The 24,070-nt window shown below is 39.2% G+C and overlaps 1 protein-coding gene across 4 annotated transcripts in view; it reads right to left on the bottom strand.

Annotated features, from left to right (window-relative positions):
• Positions 1-2,659: 2,659 nt before the first annotated feature.
• The window catches only part of PMEPA1 (prostate transmembrane protein, androgen induced 1), an 83,411-nt gene continuing 62,000 nt past the window's right edge, over positions 2,660-24,070 (bottom strand). The window contains exons 2-4 of one of the 4 annotated variants that reach the window (XM_081323121.1): positions 19,398-19,552; positions 10,170-10,223; positions 2,660-9,949 (exon numbers count right to left, since the gene is read on the bottom strand). In XM_081323121.1, coding sequence (XP_081179247.1) covers positions 9,416-9,949; positions 10,170-10,223; positions 19,398-19,552 — 743 coding nt within the window. In that variant the 3' untranslated portion in view covers positions 2,660-9,415. The remainder of the gene's footprint in view (positions 9,950-10,169; positions 10,224-19,397; positions 19,553-24,070) is intronic. The other 3 variants (XM_081323122.1, XM_081323123.1, XM_081323124.1) reach the window with 3 other exon arrangements.

Here is a 24,070-nt window from a genome sequence, read left to right as displayed (position 1 = left end):
TAATAATAATAATAATAATAATAATAATAATAATAATAATAATAATAATAATAATAATAATGTTGAAAGGGACCTTGGAGGTCATCTAGTCCAATCCCCTGTTCAGGCAGGAGACCCTATACCATTTCAGACAAATGTCTGTCCAGTCCCTTCCTAAAAACCTCCAGTGTTGGAGCATTCACAGCTTCTAGAGGCAGGTTGTTCCACTGATTAATTGTTCTAACTGTCAGGAAATTTCTCCTTAGTTCCAGGTTGCTTCTCTCCTTGACTAGTTTCCATCCGTTGCTTCTTGTCCTGCCTTCGGGCGCTTTGGAGAATAGCTTGACTCCCTCTTCTTTGTGGCAACCCCTGAGATATTGAAAGACTGCTATCATGTCACCCTCGTCCTTCTCTTCATTAAACTAGACATACCCAATTCCAGCAACCGTTCCTCATATGTTTTAGCCTCCAGTCCCCTCATCATCTTTGTTGCTCTTCTCTGTACCCTTTCTAGAGTCTCAACATCTTTTTTACATCATGGTGACCAAAACTGGATGCAGTATTCCAAGTGTGGCCTTACCAAGGCATTGTAAAGAGGTATTAACACTTCACGTGATCTTGATTCTATTGCTCTGGGAAACAAACCCTATACTGTTTCAGACAAAAAGGAGAGGATGGAAAAGAGCAAATGGAACATCTGTGCAACTATTACCGCTTCCTATATGGAACTTTTTCACTGACTTTATCACTCTGTGAGCAAGCTACCTGAGAAGTGCTAGGAGAAATGTTGCTAAAACACCGAGAAATAAGAAGAGGGGAAACCCTAGTGTTTACAGCAGCATAGTTAAGGGGGGGGGGCTTCCTTTTCAGTCTGTTCATTTTGATCTTTAAAGATCTAAAATGATACTTCCCCTGCACACCCAGCCCACTGAGAAATGGGTAGAGATAATGGCAAGGAAAGGAATATCCTGAGAATTTAAGTGACTGTGATCTCATCTGTGTTCTGCCACAGATGGCCCAGACAGCAAATTTGGAGAGTCCGGCTTAGTTTAATCCAGCAGAATTTGCATAGCCAGCTGTTTTTGAACTGCTTTACAATGAATTGTTCAAGTTTGTGCTCAATCACTGCACATTGTTTTAATGAATTTCATAACTGCACCAGGTTTATTTTTTGTGAAGCATTTTCTGTAGTGAATCTCATGCCATCTTCTTTAATAATAAGAATATGAGATTTCCTCCTTGCTTTTTCCAGACAATGCAGAATTCAAATACGTTCCAGATATTTCAGTCTTTCCATGCTCCAATCTCTAAGCCTTTGAGACTGGCAAGTTTGCCATTTTAAAAATATTTTTTGCAACCACTAACATGTTTTTTTATTTACCACGTTACCTAGTTTGGGTAATGAAATGTCTGCAAGAAAACAACAAAGCTCAGAGAACACCAAGGCCCTCTCATTTTTTATTAATACAGAGACTTTGTGGTGCTAATGTTGCCCTGTAAGAATTAACTTTAAAGTTTCCTCAAGACTGGTTATTATATTTAATAATTGTAGTTGACATTTCTTGTAATTTAACCCTTTTACACCTTAAGTATGATATGAAAACTATGCATATTTCAAATATGGTCGCATCACAGATCTGTATGGAGACTTTGTATTACTGGCAGTCTTATTCTCAAATGATAAATGAGAATAAATAAATAATAAATGAGAATAAATGGCCAGGATGGAACTGGCCATTTTTAAATCAGTCACTAGGCAACATATGTCAGATAATGCCCACCTTGTCTTTTTAATAAATAAAGACATCGATAAAAGCCTGCAAACGTGAGTTTTCCAGTAATAATTTTAATGTGATCACTCTGATTTGATCACAATAGGAAGAAGACAGGGAGGTGGAAGGAGAAAGCTAAAGGTCCTCAAATGAACTAGAATTAGAATAGATAAAATTAATTAAAAATGAACCAAAAACAAACAAAAAACCTCAAATGGTAGGTTCAGTGGATATTGGGACATTTTTTGCTATCAATTTTCTATGTTTATATTTTTCCAACTGGAAGTGTGTCAGGCACAAAGAATCAGGATCATCTGTTAGATTGCAGCATACAAAATTTATTTAAGCCTACACATTAGAATTTAGTCAACTAAGGGTCAGCGTTAAATTGGCGCTACAGAATGGTCAAAGGAATTCCGGAGGGGGGCTGGATTTGGATAGTTTGTGGCAATGTAAGGACTCTAAGCTAATGACACATTTAACTCCACCCCCTCAAGCTCTGCCTGTTCTTCTACAAGTGTTGACAGCAAACAAAAATTATGAACTTCTGATTATCAAAAATTCTCTTCTCAGGAAAAGAGTTGTCATCTCTACTAACACCATAATGTAAACCAGGAAAGCTTTTTTTTTTAAATGACAATCCTTCAAATGCACAGATACTGGTATATACAATATATTCTAACCTAGCATGCATATATTCCAATGAGTGGATTACAGTTTATTTGAAGAAGACAAGTTATCATGTAATCCATAATATATTACTAGCTTCAACCACTGAGATGTTCAGTCTTTTTTTTAAAATGCAAAACCATAACCAGTCTCTTCTAATTTATAAAAAACATAGTTGATACATTTTGAGGAAAAAATGGTGAAAGAAAGCAAAAAAGGGGAAAGCGAGCAATCCAAAGTATTGTAAAATTTATTGTTTTTAAGTATTGCAGCTTTTTAAGGATAGAATGACATAATCATTGCCACTATTGGTTACTGTTACACAAGAAGCATTTTACAACAGAGTTGTGGAAATTGGCATCAGAGTACATATTCATACAAAAACAGCTAAGTATAGATAAGTACTGCATTGCATGTGCTGTCTTTTGTTTACATAAGGTTTTTTTTTTAATTTGAACAAAAAATTCAGGATACAGGACTGCATATAATAAACTTCAAAGCCAAAAGCAATGCAACTGGAAATTGAAGAAAATATTAAAATACAATGAAATGTGACTATAAGGCAGGCAAATCAGGACTTTTAACGTAGTACTCCATGAGCTTCTATATTACAGCAAAAAAATCTGAAAGCACAATTTATGGAAAAGTTTAGTTTTGCTTCCCTAATCCTTTTAGTTTGTGTATCGTATACGGGGGGGGGGGGAATTGTGTGCATGTATGTTTGCGTGTATAGTGTTGCACAGATTATATTAGAGAATACAGATTCTCATCTTGGCTAGAAACTTTATGCTACATATCTAGCTTTTTAATTTGATTCTTAAAGAAGGAAAGTTGTGGATTTTTTCTCCATTAAAGGTATTTCGTGCATGTTTTTTTTAAAAGAAAGCTTCAGCGGTAAGTAAAAATATCTTCAAGGGTGATATTTTTATTTTTCCCACCACCTATGTCCAATTTTCATATCCTTTCTTAATAAATCCAATTTTTAAACCTTAAGATTTATAAATGTAGAAACTGTGCATCTTGTATAGTTTAAGGAACCTGTTCAAACCTGCCACTATTATTTTCAAATCCATATTCTCCAACACAAGAGTTGTTTTCCACTGGATTTGGTCTTAAGAATGCTTTTTGGCTTTCTTAAGTACCAAGAAATATTAATCTTTTTTCTAAAATACAACCTGATCTGACCATTAAACTGTTTAACAAATAAGCAGGTAGCTACAGCTTGATAAATATAAACTAACCCTATTTTTCCCCCTCATTCAGCTTTGCTAATTTGTCCTCTTTCTGAGCTGTCAGACTCCATTCTATAGTCAAAGGCTAAGATCTTACTGGGATTTTGTCAAATAATTATTCATCCTTCTGTCTAGTTGGTCAAGAAAGTGCTAAATACACATAGCTTAATGAGCCCCCTTCCCCACCTGGATTGGTTTTCAATTGAATGGGAAAGAAGATAATTTCATATTATTCTTCTGTTTTTCATGAAAAAGTCTGTAAAGTACATACAAATGAATTCTTAATATAATTTCTGTCAGGAGTGAAAGAGTGTTGGGATCATGTTTGCAGGACTGAAAAAAATACTAAAGTTCAAAAAGGAAGGTTATCCGCTTATTAGTGATGCAGACTTCATCACAAAATTATTTGCAACAGGTGTGGAGATAAAAAATGGCAGAGGAAGGTGAACTGAAGCCTTAAGAGCAGGTGTGAAAAAAAGGAAGTCCAATAGATAGGGATTCTTTGTTCAAGCAAGCTCAGGTTTCTGAATTCCTATGGTCACACTTCTATTAAGTGTGAGGGACCCCGTAGAATTCCTAGAGTTGATTCATTATTGGTCAGAAACCAAATAATTGCAGAATTACCTAGGATGGAGGCCTGGGAACATAATACTTTCACCTACTGAATGTCTGCCTTCCATGCAGCAGTGCTTGTCAGAAGAGGCAATGGCTTAGCAGCAACCAATGAAGTTGCATTTGTGTTATGTTGAAATGAGTATTCAACCTTCCAGGTTTTTTTTAGTGAAAGGGCAAATGGGGTAATAAATACTTTCATGGATGATGCTAAAATACCTTGAATGGGGAGAACAAGTCCACCTAAATAAACTATTTTTAAGAGACAGATCTCACTGAATAACGATACTTAGGTCTTCTTAACCCAAGACTGGTGTTGAAAACCCAAATGGCTCTGCAACAATCATGGATATTAACAACATGTTTGGTTGAGTCAACTAAATATTCCCATGGGAAGTAAGGACACAAGGGAGGAAGGAGGAGAAGATAAATTAGCAGCTGAGAAAAAAATAAGCAAAGTTGGACATTTCATTTTGTCCTGTGTAATAAATCCTATTCGTGTTGGAAAAGACACCATCCTTTTTTTTCTGATCCTGCTCTTGTCCACTTAATAGCAGCTGACACAGACATAGAACAAAGTATTTTTTCCCCTCTGTACCATTTCATCCCAATGACAGAAAAGTCACTTCTTTTCCTTACTGCTATATCAAGTCTTCTGATAAATGAAGAGAAGAGACAGGATGAAAGTTGGCAGCTGAGTTTTAGAATATCAGAAATACTTGTGCAAACCACTCCCTCCACCTTATTACTATCCCTATGATCAATTTCTTTCGCCTCCACTGTAGTGTTTCGTTTGGCCAGCCTCCTGAACGGTGGGTACAAGGCAAGTGGGGAAGTTTGCTTCCATCATATCATGGTGGGCCACTGCTGGCAAACTCGGAAAGGCTCTGGGCAACCTGTCATGCCCCCCCCCCATGCATGCTAGTGGATCTTGACATGCACCCAACTACATCAACAAAACACCAGTCCCAATCCCAAATTTTGGTTCATTTTGTACAAGGCACTCCCGTGACTTAGTATCTTGCAGCTATGCTGATGTTTCTTTAATTATGGTAGAGAATTTAGGCATTATATTAATGCATACAGGTGTCCAGTAAAAGCACAGATCAAAGAAGGGAAAAAATAAGAAAAAAAAGTTTTAAAAAACCCCCACAAAAATTACTATTTATTTATTTTGGCTCAAGAGGGCAGTAGATATGTTTCAATTTCTTTTGGTTGACACTTTTGATTATAATCTCTGCCACAATTTTACTACCTACTAGGGTAGGATATGTGCATAACAGGTATTTAAGCTACCTAAGAAGCACATGGCAAAAGATGAGGAAAGAATGCTTCAGGGAAATAAATGCATTAGACTGGATGTAAAGGAGTCAAATTTATGGACTTTAAAAAAAAGGAAACTTGAAATCCCAGGACTGATCTAAAAGAAAATGATGACACTCTAGAAGTTCCTATCACACCAATGATAGAATTTTCCTGTCTTTTATTTATTTTTGCAAAAAGAAAAAAAAGGGAGGCTTACTGTTTCTTTTAATAAGGCACTAAATAGACATGTTACATAAAGGAAAGATACATTTTTAAAAAGTCTACAAATTCTTTGACTCTCACAAGAAGATAAGAGTTCTTCCTTGTTTTTTACCTTAAAAGAACTGCAAATTGGAGTTGTTGTAAAGCTATTATTAAGGAGCTATAGAGGGAGGTTGAGGTTGTCTATTCCTAGCCCCCTCCCCCAAAGGTGGCATTTTTTAAAATGTTCATTTCTATATTTTCATTATGATCCCTTTTAAATATTAAAAGTCATTATATATATAATATATATATATATATTGCTGTCATGACTTTTTTCTTCTTCAAGTAATAGAAAAATCGCATAAAAACGTTATTGCCTTTATATCTTTCATTTATGTTACCTTCCTAGTTAGCATTTGGCAAAAACCAAATTACACCTCCTTGTATATATATACAGCTCCCTCTGCTAATTAGGTCTGGAACTGTGTAGCCATAAAGATTGCCAACTTCTCAACTGGCCCTGATAGCTGTTCTTTCATCAGCAGCTAAAGAGGTCCGGTGACCCCAACTGCCTCTTTTCCATCATTTTTTATCAAAGGCTGATGATATAATTAGAAACAGGAATGTTGATACCCTTCAATGATCAGCAAAGATCAAGATAGTAATTCTGAACTCAAAACACCAATTGGCCTGTTCTCCTCAGTCGGGCAAATATAGCGAGATCAAGTTTTTAATCTCTACTCTATTCAAAGTCTGCCCAGGATGGCTCGTTTTGGGGGAAAAAAAACCTGACTACCTTACTAGGTAAAACTTAAAATTGTGCATTGCTTAGAGAGATCCAGAGATTGATGCTCTGGAAATGTTTAAACAATTTCTTCCTCTTTTGTCATTAATGCCTCTCACTCTCTGTTACTAAAATCATATATGAATTAATCATGTGGATTAAAAACAACCAATCAGACCTTTACACATTAAAAAAATGTAAACAAAAGACAAAACGGTTTACAAAAAAAAGCAAGACAACGCTTTAAAGAAGGGGATGACATGAGCTGATTTGTTTGTTTGAAGGTTAGATAGTGCACCCTTGATCCAGAAGGATCACGATCACAAGTGGCAAACACAGACCAGCCGTGCTAAGAGGTTGTGGACTTGCTTCTAAAACCTGAACATGACTCTTTTGCCTTGAATACATCAGAGTAGCTGAAATATTTCCATCTACATGTCTTCCCTTATTCCCCAGCTAAAATAAATACAACACAGTTAACAATCAAAGGCAGTCAAGAGAGGAAGGTAATTCAGCAAGGGTGATCTTCAGGACCCCTTCCTTTTCTTTCAGGATGGAGTGACACATGAAGATAGATGGAGCCTTGGGTGCCTGCAATTTCCTTAGCCCAATAAGTGGAAAGCTGATTTAGTGAGGGATTAATATATCCTCCCTGTTTTTGTTTCTTTTAAAACCCTGCCTTTTAGCTTGAACCTGAAATTTGGGGTGGGTCATTTTTTTCCCTCCCATTAGCAGGATGCAAAGTAGAATTAACAAACTGCAATTGGCTTCCAAAGAAACCTGCAGACTCAGATGAGCATATGTAAAGAAGGATCAGGCCCATCTTCCTTTAACTGTGGGATAAATGTAAAGTATTTTAGAGTTAACTCCATTTGTGGACCTGATAGGACAAGCTTATGCTTGTCACTGGTCCCTCCTCCTACTTAAAAATAAAATAAAATAAAGCAGCCCAGGGACCATGGCTTTGCCATGTGAACAACCTTCACTTATAAAACGTATTTAAAATCTTGCGAAAAGCAGGGTGCCCGACCCATGTTGCCAGGAGCGCTATTAATCTCAAAGGCAGGACTTCTGAATCTTGATGGTCCTTCACTCCTTTTATTATCTTAACCAGAGAGAGCGCCAAATTATATTGTTATTAAAAAAAATGATGACAATTAGAAGCCATCACCCGGTCATTAAAAAATAAAATAATATAATGACTGTGTATGCTTTTTATGGCCTTCCTGAAATTAACAAGATAATAAAATTAGAACAACCATTCCAATTTGCCTTTGGAGGGCTTGATTTTGCAAAATATAAAAACACCTAGGTGCTTCAAAGCTCTGGAGCAGAAAAATACTTTATCTAAGCAAGAGATCTCCTTTGTCTTCAACTCTTGAGACGAATTCAGCTTTTATAGAAGGAGAACAAGGAGAACAAGAAATGTCGAGGGAAAAGTCTTGCTTAGGCATTAATCTAACTGCACATAGGTTCAGGATGAACAGCACTCCAGCCCAATGGAGATCACACACAGTGCTAATTGCGTTGCACAATTAAACTCTTCATTTTTGAATTATTATTTTTTCATGCTTTCAATAGCCATAAATCAATTTCACATGTTAAATGTTCCCTTTTAAAAAAATAATGAGGATTTTGTAGGGAATGTAGGATTATGTAAGCATTATGCTGCTTGACAAGCCTGGGAATGAACACCCGAGTGCAAAAAACCAGCACAAAGAAAATACATAGGCATCAAATCAATGGAGAAACATATACTCACAGGTGTAGAAATGGCCTCTTCCCCTTTTGAAGCAAACCTTCAAGTACAGAGGGAGAAACTGTGGGGCAGGGGCACAATTACCTTGTTCATTTCTTTAAAGGGGCAATTTTTTATGTATGCTCAGCCCCTTCACAGTTAATGAAATACATGTACATGGTGGATTCTGGTCTCTTTTATAGGCATCCATCTGTGCTTGTTGATAGGTGCCAAGGAATTACCCCAGGTCTAAGACAGGGTCTGAAGAATTTAAAAAAATTTTTTTTGCACAAGATGCAGTCCTTCTTCCCCCTCCCTCCACCCCATGACTGTTCAGACTTCAACGTACTTTCCTCAACAGTTTTATGGTAGACAGGATAAGAGATTTCTAACCAACACAAGCACTGACACATTTATATTAAAAAATAGTGCAAAATTTCAACATTTATATAAATAATTCTAAACCCCTGCTTTTGTTTTTTTTCTTTTTTTTCCCTATTGTTTTTTTTTCTCTTTCTCACTTTTTTTTTACAACGTCATACATGCTTTCTTGAGTTGGCTCTCAAAAGTTGCCGTGTTTTATATACTAAGTTCAGAAAAAAAACACAACAAATCGTTTTCCCCCCTCAATAGGCCTCTTCTAATATAAAAATACTCCTGCTCCCCCTCCCACACACATACAGTTTCTCTTATTTTTTTTAATATATATATTTATATATATATTGCAGATTTTTAAACAAATGTTTTTGTGCAAATATTTTTTTTCATCTTTAAAGTTAAGTGAACTAAAACAAAAGTTGTAGCATCCACACACACAATTCAACTAGATACAAAACTGGGAAGGGGAAATGGAGGAGGGAGTGGGGGGGAAGGACTGCTGTAGATTTATTTAGAAAGGGGGGAAAAAATCAAACTCTTCCTAACATAGCTCAACAAAGAAATGTTTTTGCAAGTTTTGTTGGCTTGTGCATTCAGACCAAACATAACATGTAAATATTTATACTACACAGAGGTGGAGAAGGGTGTTTGGTTACATCCCCCTCCCCGTCTCCATATACTTCCCCCCCTCCTATTTATCAAGAAGTGCAGAGTGTTTCCTTTCTTTCTCTCTTTCTTTTTTTTAAAAAGGCTGCCCTTTCTGCTTGTCCTTCTCTTTGTTCCACATCGTTGTGCTCTCAAGATTGCTGATGGGCGAAGGCGAAGGGAACGAAGGCACCCCACTGTTGTTCTGCTGGTGCTGGTAAAACGTAGATCCCGGGAAATGGCCAATGACCTCATTGTACGTGGGAGGAGGCCCTTCCATTCGGCTATTGCTTCCATAGCAAGTTGCGCTGATGCCCGAGTTGCTGCTCGGAGGGCAGGGTCCTCCATACACTGAATTATCTATCAGGTCACTGTCAAAGATGGTTCTGTTGGGAGGGGCTCTGACCGACTCCCTATTGAGTTCCATTTGCTGCTCGGGGTCTCGGAGCTGCAAGGTGCAAGGCCCCTGATAAGGAGGCGGCTCTTCCCCATCCGACAGGGAGATGGTAGGGGGCAGGTCAATTTCGTGCTGCATATAAGGGTACGTTGGCTGAAATCTGTTGAAGCGGTCTCTCTGCAAAAAGGATGGGACTGCTAGTCTGTCGGTAGGCCTTGGTGTATAGACTTGCTGCTGGAGAGAAGAAAGAGAAAAACCATGAGAGAAGCCAGGCCAAACAAGGAGTTGGGATTTATCTTCTATTGCAGGGGTGTCAAACTGCCGGCCCGCGGGGCGGACACGTCATCCGGAAGCCACGCCCACCCCATTGCCGGCAATGGCAAAACAGTCCCGATACATCTCGTGACGTCGCGAGTTTGACATGTCTGGACTCTATTGCATATCGGTTCCTTACCTCTGTTACACCATTTCCTGACACTGTGCTTTCCGAAGGCCATAAGCTGCCATCCTAAAAAGTAGAGAGAAGACAGACCGTTTTCAAAACCCTTATTGGACGGTCCACCTTTTCTTAAACCCAACACATTAAGATAGTACAGAGGTTTGAAAGCACCTGCTCCTGCGTGGCTGAGGAATCTACCCACCAGGCAGGTGAGGTGTAAATAAAGAAGGTCTCCAGAAGTGAGTGCCCTCTGTATTAGGGAAGTTAAGTGGCAGACAACCTGTTTGACATGCTGGAAGATCCTGGGCCCCATGGCTGCATGCAGATACATGTAATGTCTGGAACCCCATAGAGCAGAAGTGCCACACTGAGCTGGGATTTTGAGCACTTCACTCAAAGGTAAGCAGAGTTAGTGAGTGGAGGTTGTTGTTGGAATCAGGAGGTCACATGGCTTAAACTACCAATTTTATCTTTTAACACTCCCCTCCCTTGCAAAACGTAGGGGCAAATATTTGGTCCTGCCTATTGTGGAGAAGCTTGGGGATCATATCTGTACCATTTTGCACTCTGGAGAAAAGTTGTTATAAAATCAATGATATTGAACGTAATGGGCCAAGAGACCGTAGCTGTCTAAAAGTTGAAGCTGGCAGAAAAGATTCTTGTCTAATAATATTTCAGAAGGTTTTGAATGTCACAAAATTTAATCTGTGTTTTTCATAGGTTTAAGATCTCTCTGAGTTGCAAAGGAGGGGTATCACATAAATGTCTACAACTAAAACACAAGAGTATTAAAAATGATAAGCATTCATTAGTAGTGTTCAAATCAAATGCTGATTTAGGGGAAATTAAGAAAGGCGAGTGATTGTTTATTTGTTGAACTATTCTTGGAAAACTACTCTTTTTCAAAATACATGGAAATTTTGATCTGCAACAATCTGGGGGCATTGTTAACAAATAGGAAAATAACCACTAGTTGAAATATCTACATATTTAATCTTATTCTTCTTCAAGGAATTCAAGGTGACATCCCTGTATTTTCTCTATTCAATCCTCATAGCAACCCTATAAAGTTGATTAAACTCAGCCAAAGGGAAACAAATAGTTACTGAAGAAAAAAAATCAACACAATTCCATATTCATGTTGCTTCTTTTTTCAATATATTGGTTTAATAATCAGGCCTTTATGCTAAGCTATGTTTCTATCATGATTCTTTATTGGTGGAAGCTAGATTTCAGCAAGACAGCTCAATCCATGGCTTTTATTGAGAATAATGAGTATCAAGTATCCTTTGTTCTTAACCTCTTGTTAATTAGCAGTAGAAAGACACAAAAAGAAATTAGTGTCATTTCCTTCCAAATTCTCCATTTCCCTATTATTTCTGTGTCTTCTTTCACTGAAATGCACTTAATGTTTTTTTGTCAGGGACTGGGAAATTCCTATTGCAATCCCCCCCCACCCCCAAAATAAGATCTTGTAAGACAAAGCAAGCATCTTAGCGCATATTTAAAAGCTTAATCCATATCGTTTCACCTTGCTGCCTCATGAATGTCTAAAAGAGTTCTTCCCAGCCGAGCCTTGTTAGCTGGGAGTTGCAATTCAAATGCATTTATTGATCATTAAATTTAAGAGGACTGTCTAGAAAGTTGTAAATCACAAAAGAGACTATCAGAAGAACTGGTTAAAATGGGAGCTGTGGAATACAGTAAGGACAATTAGCTTTAGGACTTGGAAAGCCCAAATGCAGTGGAATGAGATCATTTCTATTCCTTTAAGCTGTAACATTTGCCTGGAATTTTCATATTAACATTAGATGTGAAAATTCCCTTTATCCAAATCTGAACTTCCCCAGGGATATTTCATCAATGAGTTCTCAGCTTCTTCATTCAGGCTTCATGATCTATAGCATATTGAATCAAGTATTGCAAGGGCCATGCATGCATTTAAAAGAAAATTAGCGAAAATGAAAATTGTACCTCCAGTTGAAACCAGAAGAGGGGCTGACAAATTTATTGGTGTGCATCTAAACCAAACTACCTGATAATTGGCAATTATCACGCAATTAGGGAGTTATACAAACTTTGCATAATGAATGCAAATTGGATAGAAATTTCCAAAGTTATAAGTAACAAGAGGCAGGATGCTGGTCTATTCAGTTCAGTAGGAAAAAAAACAACCACCTTAGAACTAAAATCAATCAAACTGGTAGATACACACACACACACACACACACACAAAATAATACTCTCAGGTTAGCATGATATGAATGTTATATTATATCCTGTTCCTGCGTATGAAGTTTTACATGATTTTCCCCACAACAATATCAACTCTGGAGGGATGAAAAAATTCTCTATTTTTACACTCTGTGATGTCTTCAGTGCCTCATGTAGGCAAAATAAGTTAAAATTAAGATGGCTTCAAAGGTGAAAGTATGCCGTGAAATAGACAGGCTACAGTTCCTGTTTTGCAATATATTTAGGCATCAAGTGCCTATCGAATGCATTCTATGTTTTAAAACTCTGCTCTGCACACATAAGCCCCAAGGCTGTGCTGCTACTCTAAGAAGGAAAAAGAAGTGATTTATATGGAAATGAACCACTCCAGATGTTTTCCCCTTCCTTCTGTTTTATAGCAAATCTTGTCACAAAATGCCTCTTATAAGATAAGGGGACTCCTTTGAAGTGAACGATAACAGATTGCCAGTGTTGATTTCATACGGTGCATTAATCCAGTTGCAGCATTTGACTGATGTAACTAATAAAATGTCTATATTTTAGAAAGTTGTTGTGAGCTGCTGAGGAATTACAGATTCAGTTGGGCCCCGGAATTTGGTTTCTCTTTTAAATTTAACATAAACAATAGCCAGTGTACCAAAAATTAGAGGAACACAAATAAATGCACCTCCAGATGGCAAGAATCTTTCACCAGGTGAAGATTTCATGAAAAAAGAAAAGAAAAGCAAGCAAGCAAGCAATGCATTAATATATGAAATATTCTGACAAAATCGTTCCATTAAAAATGGCCGTAAAAACTTCTTATTCAGGTTAGGGTTCCAGGGAAGTCATTTTACACTTACATAGAGATGACTGTCTCATTTGTTTATTAATTCATATCCTTACTGTTGTCCAGAACCTGAAGGCAGCCTAAGTAGCATTTCCTGCAATTTTTCCCATGACAACAACTCTGTGGGGTAGACTGCACTGAGAGGCAGTGCTTGGCTCAAAACCACACAATTAACTTAGGTAGCTCAGGGTAGACTTCAGTTTGGATTTCCCAGGTCCTAATTCAAAATCATAACTAGGATAACTGCAACTTGGCGAAACTCACAGCAGAGATACAAGCTGCATTGGGGCCCTTTTGCCCCATACTTCATGCTAGCCCTAGTATAATTCTAGAGTAGATTCCAGCCAATTTTAGATGTACTGAAGAGTAGCCCAATGAAAGTATATGGCACTCGCTTTCATGAAGACAGGCATAAAAACTCATTATGTCTCAAATAATATGTAACAGTAGCTTTCAAAAGGTTTTCACGCTCAGACCAAAAGATTCATAGGGGATCTTGGGTTTGGATGAGACATCATAGCCTGGCTTAAAAGCGTGATCCTCCACCCTCCTTGAATTGGACAAAAATGATTATTTGCTCTTTCCATTGCTCCCCCCTATTCTGTTGCATCTGTCCTAAATTGCTGCTGAATGGGGTTATCCTGATTGTGTGTGTGCTGTGCATAATACAGAAAAGGACTGAACTTCTTCTTCAGCTGACATCACTAGCTGACAGGACAAATATCTGTTCCTTGTTCTTTTTATATTAATGTTTTCTAGTTTTTATGGTATGCAGCCAGAGTCACTTTTTTTGTGAGACAGGCAGCCATATAAATTGGATGGATGGACGGACGGATGGATCTGTCAGTCATGGCATTGCAGCGGACATAGGAGTGGGTCTGGTTGCAGGGATGTCTCTAAACCCTGATTGGATTCTTGTCTTACATCTATTCCCATGTTACTGTGCATCAATAAGGTTAAAACATATGTTAAAAGGGAGCTGAGTCAAAGGCACCATTTTTATTTCAGATTTTCCCCTCTCCTTCCTTTCCCCTCCCTATAAAGAAAATTAATACTGACTTCCAGATTCCTCTGGATTATATTTTGGAAGAAGTGGGGTGGTCTATTTCAGCCTTGCACTAAACTAGCAAGGAGCCAAGCCAACACAGCTGTCTAACACTGTTAAGCAGTTCTGATACACCCCCTTTTAAATTTACTACCTACTGATTGTTCCCACCATTCCATAAGGGATGTAAAATTGTAACATCTATCCATCATATTTGGCTACGCTGATAGACAAGGATTTGCTGGAGGGGACTGTTTGCATGAAGCTACAGTAGGATGGCCAAAGGAATACAAAGAGAACACTTGTTCGCTCCATCACCCTTATAAAAATCGAAAGAGTTATTGTGTCTAGTTCTTTAGGGGGAAAACAGCACAATGACAGCAAACAAGGCTGATCAGAGGCTGCACCAGAGGGCCCAAAACAACTAATAAATGCCTCATTGACCCAGTTACTCCTGGTCACCCAACTTGCTATCTGATATAATGGATGACAAAAGCAGGCTTGATGCACCTTGCAGTTAACACTGGATGCCGCTACCTTAAAGGGGAAAACAATTATTTTAGCAAGGGTACAGCAGAGAATAATTTAAGCCTGTCTCACTCAAGAGTTGAGGTTGAGGTTGAGGTCTGGCAAGAAAAAAGAAGGTTCCACGGATATGTTTGGCTACATGCTAGGACAGGGAAGGTGAACCTTTTAGAGACCGAGTGCCTAAACTGCAACCCAAAACCCACTTATGTATTGTCGGGTGCCGGGTGGGTGTGCCCAATTGGGTGGGCGTGGCTGTGGTGTTAATGGCAGACTAGGTGGGACTAAAAAGTTCAATCAGTTCCAACTTTGCGAGATCTTTTTTTTCCCCTTGAGAAGTTGAAATTGATTAATTGAACTTTTTTTTGCACACGGGGGAGGCCTAAAGCGAAAAGGTTTTATAAAACCCAGCTGAAGGCCTAGGACAGGTTGTGTGCCACCTGTGGCACGCGTGCCATAGGTTCGCCACCACGGTGCTAAGAGGAAAAGGGCCTTTGATATGAGTCAAGAAAAACCTTGTTGGGTTTACTAGCCTTGAAACAACATCAGCAACTCTCCCTTGTCTATCAGGTAGACAAGAAGACATGCTGGTCAAGATTGGCATGTAAGGAGGACCGTAAAGTTTCCTCAAATGGAAAGCTACATGTGGAATTCAACAAAACATTTAGTTCTGAATCGTTTCGGGCATATAAATTCATGAGCCCTGCTGTCCCTTGGATCAAACCACTCACTGCCTGAATGCAAAAAAGGCTGTTTCAAGCATTTTGGCTTTGTTTTTGCATGTGAAACAGCTCTGTTTCTAGTGTGAAACACACTGTTTGGGGCTTGAAATTCTTCCCAAATGTTCAAAGCAATCAATTTTGCATTCAGAACAGTAGTTTTCCTCTCCTGTAAAATTCAAGTTGCGTGGGTTAAAGATCTGCCTGATAACAGTAACACACCTACTAGCCAGAGAGGACAGAATCACAGTTAAACATAAAAATGTTTATATTTCATCATCCGTGGCAGATTTATTAAGTGGTGAGTATATCATTGCCTTATGCTCCCTGGTGTCTATTTAATTTAGCAGTGAGGAAAGCTATTGCATTATTCCATCTGCTTCTACAGTTCTTTAGGCTGATGTCAAGCTGACAGTCTTGTGTGGTGGAGGCAGTTAAAGGCTGCCACAGAGTTGACAAGCTGATGCTTTTTGACCTTCTGTCTTCCCTTCCATTTTTAAGAGCTTTGTGCCTCCTCTACATATGAGAAGCCTGCACTGTTTTTGATCTGGATGAATTAATCCAGATTAAAACTTCTAGAACCAACCTTATACTTGTTCATATCCTATGGGCCCACTCAGTTATGACATAAAATTAAATATAAATAAAAAATGCACATAGGAGAATAGCCTTTGGGCTATTGTTAATAACCCTTTGGGCTCTGAAGGATTTCTGCATTGCTCCATTGTATAGTTTAATTTATTTCAATTCATTATTAAGAAACCTATTGGTAGTTTTTTTTGTAGAAATCTATGTGCAGGATGGATGATCTACAACCCCCCCCCACACACTAAAAAAAATAAACATTATAAAAGAAAAAAAAATATAGTACGGCTTATGATAAATTATTATAATTAGCTTTTAGAACATGTCATCTTTATAAAATTGTAAAGTAAAAATGCCCCTTGGAATGTAAATACGCCAAACAGAAAATGTAAAATTAAAAGGGCTAGAAGGAAATTCCTGGTGAAAATGAAACAAAGCAAAGTTGAAGCAGTAGAAGAATTTGACTGTTCAAAACCCCTTCTGCCTTAGAAGTGTGGGAGCCATGCTGTTTTGCAAAGCAGCTTTCTGGGGGTGCTTAAAGATAAGTGCCCTTATAAACACTCCAGGAATAACAGTTCTTGCTTATTCTTCCCTTACCCATATCAATATGTGTGACATGTAACATAGGAAGCTAAATAAAGCTTTGTTCAGAGGAGTAATTCACACAATCCACAGAGTAACCCATTTGCCACCAAGGAAATATTCACAAGGGCTCTGGAGTATTCTGCCCGAAAGCCACAACAGAACGACTAATACATTTCCCCCCCCCCTGCTTAGACATCCAAACAAATCCTTAGCTGTATCAGGTATAGCCTTGGTTAATGACAACTCCTTCAGCGACTGTTTGAACTAATGACAGCACTGAACAAGGTCCAGCTGTCGCAGGACCCTGTAGTCATGTGAATGCTATCCTGGCACCTTGCCAACCAGCTTGGATTTCTGACTATTATAAGGGTCACATGGTGGTGATTTGCAACCTTCCCTACCGGCTTCCCACAAGCAAAATCAATGGGGAAGTCAGCAGGAAGTCAGCAGTTGTGGTCACACGAAGTCTTCATTTAATGACCTGTGGTAATTTGCTTAGTGATGGTAACTGAGGATTGCTAGAACTGCCAGCGCTAGGCACCAAGACCATAAGACATCGTGCAATTGCAACAACAAGTATGATTGTTAAGCAAAGACTGCCTGTTATGTGACCTTGGGCTAAGAAATACAATAGAATAAGAAACGGGAAAGGAAGGGAATGTTTCCAAACCACAGAACATAATCATTCCACTTTATTCAGACTCTCTTTGGATTGCTCTGTTCAGAATTTTAAAAAGCAATTTGGAACGCTTTCTATAAAGGCCTGTGAAGATGGTCAGTGGCATGGAAAGCATCCAAAAGAATAGAATACTCTTAGCTTGAGAACGGAGAAATGATACGACAAATGATCATCACACACTAGTTGGATATAATGCTCTTTGGTACTCCAGAGGGCAAATTAAAGGTGGAGAGTAGATTATATTTGGTGAAACTTCTTAAAAGGAAGAGTTGTTTGCAATGGCATTGTTTGCTGGGGTTTCTAACCCAAAGTTATAATACTGGGCAGCCTTTAGCTCTAAATTACTTGAATCCAGCAGGAAACTGAATGAAGTACTTTACCTGAGACCTCTACCTCATGTATTATATAAGTCTTTAATTGTAACCCACAGGCTGCATATTCTTGACTTTCCACACTAGGGGACGCGTTGAGGTTCTTGGTAAGAATGCATCCAGTTCAACCATTCTGGAGACCAACAGCTTGGAATTGAAGCAGCTAATTCCTTTATTCCTTTTCTTTAACAGAGCTATGCAACTATCTGTGGATCTGCTTTGTGTCAATGAATGTTGAATGATGAACCCCCTGGAGATTGCTTTGCAGAACAAGATTGCTCCCCACTTCCAAGGGAAGTGTCAGGAAAGGTCTCAGATGAAAGCCACTTCCAAATAAGCATTAGAGGGCACTAGAAGGTGCACACCTTGATGAGGCCAATCCAAAACCACCCTACATGGACATAGTGAAGCTTCCTCTTGCCAAAAGTCATTATTTATGGGAGACCAATGTCTACTATTGTTCCCAGGGCTTTATATCATTCAAAACATAGCCTTGGAGGAGTGCTGAACTGTGGACAGGGAGAGGAATTAAAATTCTCCAAGCGTAGGAAACCCTGGTGGCACAGTGATTAAAATGTAGTATTGCAGGGAAACTCTGCCCACAGTCTGAAGTTCAATCCTGACCAGCTCAAGGTTGACTCAGCCCTCTGTCCTTCCAAGGTCAGTAAAATGAAGACCCAGACACTTGGGGGCAATATGCTGACATTGTAAACCACTCCAGAGAGTGTTGTAAAAACCCTGTGGGGCAGTATATAAATCTAAGTGTTATCGCTATAGGGCAGGGTCTGCCATAGAAAAGTAAGTAATGACTTATCAAGGTTGAATCTATCCACCTGGGAAGGTTACCTTAAGTGGATCTGCTGAGAGTAATCCCCCGACAATAACTATAAACCAGTTGGCAGCCTATCCATTGGGGGACTGAAATGCTGGAACTCACCATCAGCAGAGGTTTCTGAAGACTTTCCTATCCAGATGTTTCATAAAGGAATTGAAACAAATAGTTCTTCCTGGCTTTTAACCTATTTTTGTTGCGTACATTGGGGTTGTTCAAGTTGTTTTATGTTTGTTCTACTACAGGGATCCTCAACCTTGGCAACTTTAAGACTTGTGGACTTTAACTCCCAGAATTCTGGGAGATGAAGTCCACAAGTCTTAAAATTGCCAAGGTTGAGGACCCCTGTTCTACTGTACACTCCCATAGTTTGAAAATTGGGGCAGGACACAGAAAATTTTAATCAATCAATCAATGATTAGTGGGAACTTCAATGATAGCAGGATGCAGTCAAATATCTGAGACACCAGAAATCAAGATGATGTGGAGAAATGTGGAAAACCTATCAGTCCCCACTTCTCTGCAAAACAGAAATGCAGCATTGGTATAAATATCTTTCACCTTTAAAATTTTAAGGTTATCTGGATCTGCAGCATTCACTGGAGGAACTGTCTCTGTGTGTGTGTGTGTGAGAGAGAGAGAGAGAGAGAGAGGGGGAGGGAGAGAGAGAGAGAGAGAGAGAGAGGTAAGATGGCAAATGCAGCTTCAAGATGCTGTGTTTGCCATTTTGTCTTTTTGGACATCTCCTTCATCTCATCCTTGTGGACACTATTGGTTGGATGGGCTGACAAATAGCAAAGTCTGGTAACAATAGGAATTGGCCCCCAACCCTCCTTACCGATGATAGGTTTTCTTCTCTTCTCCGTCCTTGGCTGGGTCGATTGATGAAGGACCTTGCAGAAAGTTTGTAGTGATTCAGCAGGCACGTGATGACAACCACCATAACCATCATTACCACCACAATTATGATTATCTGTACAAACTCTAATTCCGCTATAAAAGAAAAACAAAGAGACAAAGATTGTATTTTAACAGGCCTCAATATAAACCAGAAACAGATAAATAAGAGCAAAGAAAAAAATCTGAGGATAAGAGTAGATGTTGACAACAAATGTCATAAGAGCACTTCAGTATTATTATTATTATCCCTTTGTGGTGCATGCCCTTTTCAAGTATAAGCTTGAAAATCAGGAAAATCTCTTTACTGTCCATAAACTATTCAGGGAAGCCACCTGAGTGAACAACGAGAGGTAGATGCTTCATATAAGGGACAAAACAATAATTTCTTTGTGTTGTCAAAAAGTGAAAGAAGAAGCATGAATTAAAAAAGATTTGCAGTATTCTGGACAAATTCATCCCCAAAATGATTTGAAAATGGCTTTTATGCACAAACTTTCTCTTCATCCCCTTGTGAGATCTCATGCAAAAGGGGCATGAGACAATATTCATGTTCAAAGACACTCACAGATTAGTGGAATCTTCCAAAATATGAAAGACTAATCAAATAAGACAACTCCTCCAGGGAAAATAATATTAATAATAAATGATAACAATAATAATAAAGCTTACATCCTACAACATTACTATCAAATGACAACTTCTGCCTATTCAAAGTCCTTTCAAAGGACTTGAGAGGTCCATGGTGGCGAATTACAAAAGGTTCCACTACTTGGATCTGCACTACACTACATGAATGCATTATGACAACCTAGATTCTTGGGAAGAACTTGATGTGTTTGAAGCCAACAGCAGCTAAAGAACTGGCAGGTGTGATTTCACATGTTGTGTGTATAATAATAATCCACATTGACAAAATCATCACCAGTCAATTGCAAAAGGCAGCTTTACTAGGAACAGCTTACATTCTGCAATGATATCTGTAACATGATCAGACATCCACTTTTGCCTATCCCAGGTCAATTGGAAGGACTTGATAGGTGGACAAAACTGCCAAATCCAATCTGAACATCTGGTTATATGACAAACTGTACAATAGAGATAATCATATTATACTATTAAGGGAGCCCTTGACTTACAACCATACCTGGGAACAAATTTCATAAATTGTTGTGGTCATAAGTTAAGGTATCACATGACCTGACTTTTTATAGTGATCATTAAACATAGTTGTTATGTGAACCATATGGTTGTAAGGGTGAAGCCATTTTATCCAATGAAAATTTTTGCTGGCTTTTGCCAGAAAACCATTGCAAAGCATGATCACTGCTGCAACCAGTCATAAGTGTGAACCAGTATGCCAAATCTCCATAATGGGATCACTGGGGTGATGGAGCAGTCATCACTTCAAGAACAAGTCATAAATAACTTTTTTTAGTCCATTGTAACTCTCAATGCTCATTAAACAATCAGTCAGCTTACATCCTGTGATAATACCTTTCATATTATTAAACAACAACATCTGCCCATTTCTCTTTGGGAAGGACTCAATACATAGACAAAAATGCCAAATCCATTCTAAACATCTAAACATGTGTGACCAACCATAACAACAACAACTTATATGTCAAAAATCATCACCTCGATTTTTGATCACTGATTCTCAACCAGAAAACCAACCATCTAACTGGTAACACTAAATATAGTGTTAAAAGTACTACCTGGAATATCAACTCCAAACTGGCAATTAAAAATACCTCCCTTCCTCCTCCCCCCCAAAAAAAAAAAATCACAGTCACTTTTGCAGTGAATAAATCAAGGCAACCTAGTGGAAGTGAGTAAGGCAGAAGTTGGAAGTGTGAGAATTTTTGAACAAAAGATGTCATCTATTACTAAAAGGAAAGTCCACAGTTTAATCTGAAAGGAAGGCTAATCCCTTCCCCCTCTCAAATTTATTAAAGTATTGTCTAAGATTCAGGGGAGAGGATTGTTTTAATTCTGACACTCTTCTTTTGAGGTAAATACAGCATTATCCTATCACTGATTGAAGTAAGACACTGCACAAAGACAGGCTTGACTTTTTTTTTTTACCTAGCTGTGGCCAACCATTCATTGCAGCCGCCTTCTTTTCCCTATGCTTCAAGAGATTCCTTCCAGATAGTCAACTGCAGCATTCAGATGGCACCAATCCACTGAATGACAACAGCCTGGCCAATGGAAAGGCCTCCCCCCCCCACCCTGGGTGTTAGCCCACCACTGAAAATGCAGCCGCCGCCGCTTCCAAGCTGATCCCCAGGGGTCTCCGCATGCCAGACTTCCAGACGTAATTTAATTCAAGGCTCAGTTCAGCCAGCTGGCAGAAGCAGCTTGAATGACCTGAGCTGGCACAAAAGTGTCTCACAAAGGGAGGCAGGAGGAGAGGAAGATGTACAAAGCTGTCAAGGAAACAAGAGCAATCAACAACAGGCTGCTCAGAGAGTTTGAGGGAGAAGAAGAGAGGACATACAAGCCTTAGGCAGAAATAAGACGCTGAGTTTTCCATTCACAAATGGAGAAGGGCAGACAGAAGCTGATGCCTGAGATATCCATCCATATCTGGCAGGTTTAGTTTAGGGAGGAAGCTAATGCTGTCCCAATCAAGCTCTCTGTCCTGCCCAAGGACCAGGACTCCGTGAAGCCCAACAGATGCTTTATGGTTCTCCAAGTGGAACGAAGCAATTTCTCTTTCCCTTGGAGATGGTATGTTGAAGGGTCCAGATCTAAATTGGGCTCATATTTGGTGTAGGTCAGGGATCTTCAAACCTGCCCTTTTATGATTCGTGGACTTCAACTCCCAGAATTCCTCAGCAAGGCACGCTGGGTGAGGAATACTGGGAGTTGAAGTCCACGAGTCATTAAAGGGCCAAGTTTGAAGACCCCCTGGTGTAAATCAATGTTTCTCAAAATTGGCAACTTAAGGCCAGCTGGCTGGCTGGCTGGCTGAGGAATTCTTCAACTCCACATGTCTTAAGTTGCCAAATTTGAGAAGTACTGGTGTAGATGAAGTGTAATAGGAAGCTGTACATATTTTGATTACTTGGTTTCTTTAATACAATTACTATGGGGTGCATGTGGGTTTATGTGGGTGTGAGACAGAAGGAAAGATTGAAATGATGAAGGCTGGTCAGCCAAAAGAATCACAACAACATTGGGAAGACATTTCTCCTGCACTGCCAGCTATAATTTTAATAGGACACACTATCTCTGGGTCGCAAAAATCTGGATGACCATTTGAGGGCAGCACAGATACAGGACATTCTGATTCCTAGATCTTACAGCCTAGATCAGGGGTAGGCAACCTTGGCTCTTTTATGACTTGTGGACTTCAACTCCAGTAGTCATAAAAGAGCCAAGGTTGCCTACCCCTGGCCTAGATGTACGCTGCCAAAACTAAACATTTTTAAGAGTTGTTATCTGATGAGTAGTCGGTGGCTTCATGGTCTGTACTGGAGATCAGTGGAGGCAGGTCCATGCTTGATCCATGTTACATAGAGATAGTGAGAGGAGAGTTCATACTGTACACATGGCACAGATCTCTATCTTAAAGGCTTCAATATGCACTGTGTGAGCCAGACTTGGCATATGATTGTGAGTGCCTGCTATGAGTGTCTTTAAATTTTTATCTCTGCCTGTTCTATTCCAGCCACATATCCCTCAACTGTGACCTCCGCTGTGATCAGCAAGCTGGCTATTTTAAGAGTGGACATACACTTCAGCCCTGCTGGCCTCTCTGTTCTGCGGATCTCTCCCCACATCAGGCTGCAGGGTTTCCCCTGGCTGCTGAATTCCTCACAACAGCTGCCACAATTAGCAAGGTTGAGCAACTGACATTTCACTCCCCTGCATTCAGAAGGCCTGTGAACATGCTGTGACATCACTGCCTACCCTTGAGGCCTGTTACAGCAAAATTATGTTTCCATCCTGGGAATGACACAGAATCTGCACTGGAGTTTCCTGGGTTGGCCTGTGGACAAACTGCTTTCAGCCACCCTAGTTTTCAGCCCAGTTTATCCCCAAGAGCAAACAGAATGAATGTTGAAAATTGCTTCTAAAGTCTTAGAGGTTCAGGGCCAGTGAAAGCAAAAGAGAGGCTGGGCAAATAGCCTACACCTGCTTGTAACGGTGGAGCAGCCAGTCCTGCCAGTTTAAAGCACCTTCTGATCTACTGCAAGCATCCCAAATAATTGTGAACCATATATTCAGCAGTTATGGAGGGAGGATAGAAAAACTCAAGATGGCAAGCACAGCTGTGCAATTTAAGCCCCACTCTTTTTTTTAAAGGTGCAAGATGTGCATGATACATGTGGAAAAATGAGGCTTCAATCACATCCTTGCAGCCATCTTGACCTTTTCGACACCCCTGCTTAGCTCTCTAAAAACTTTTATTTAACACTGCATTAATTAATTAGGATTCAACATCACCGATTCTCTTCTGGCAAACTAGCTGAAAACAACATGAAAAGGGACATACGATGTTTTCAGTGTTTTCCAGTTTATTGCAGGCAAGTACTCTGCTCTTTTTGTAATCATGAGATATGTCTCAAAGCAGTTCAGAATAAAACGACAGTCATGCAG

This window comes from Vipera berus (assembly GCF_964194415.1).
Source record: "Vipera berus genome assembly, chromosome: 3".
Classification (NCBI taxonomy): Eukaryota; Metazoa; Chordata; class Lepidosauria; order Squamata; family Viperidae; genus Vipera; species Vipera berus.
This window is presented reverse-complemented; position numbering and strand designations above follow the sequence as displayed.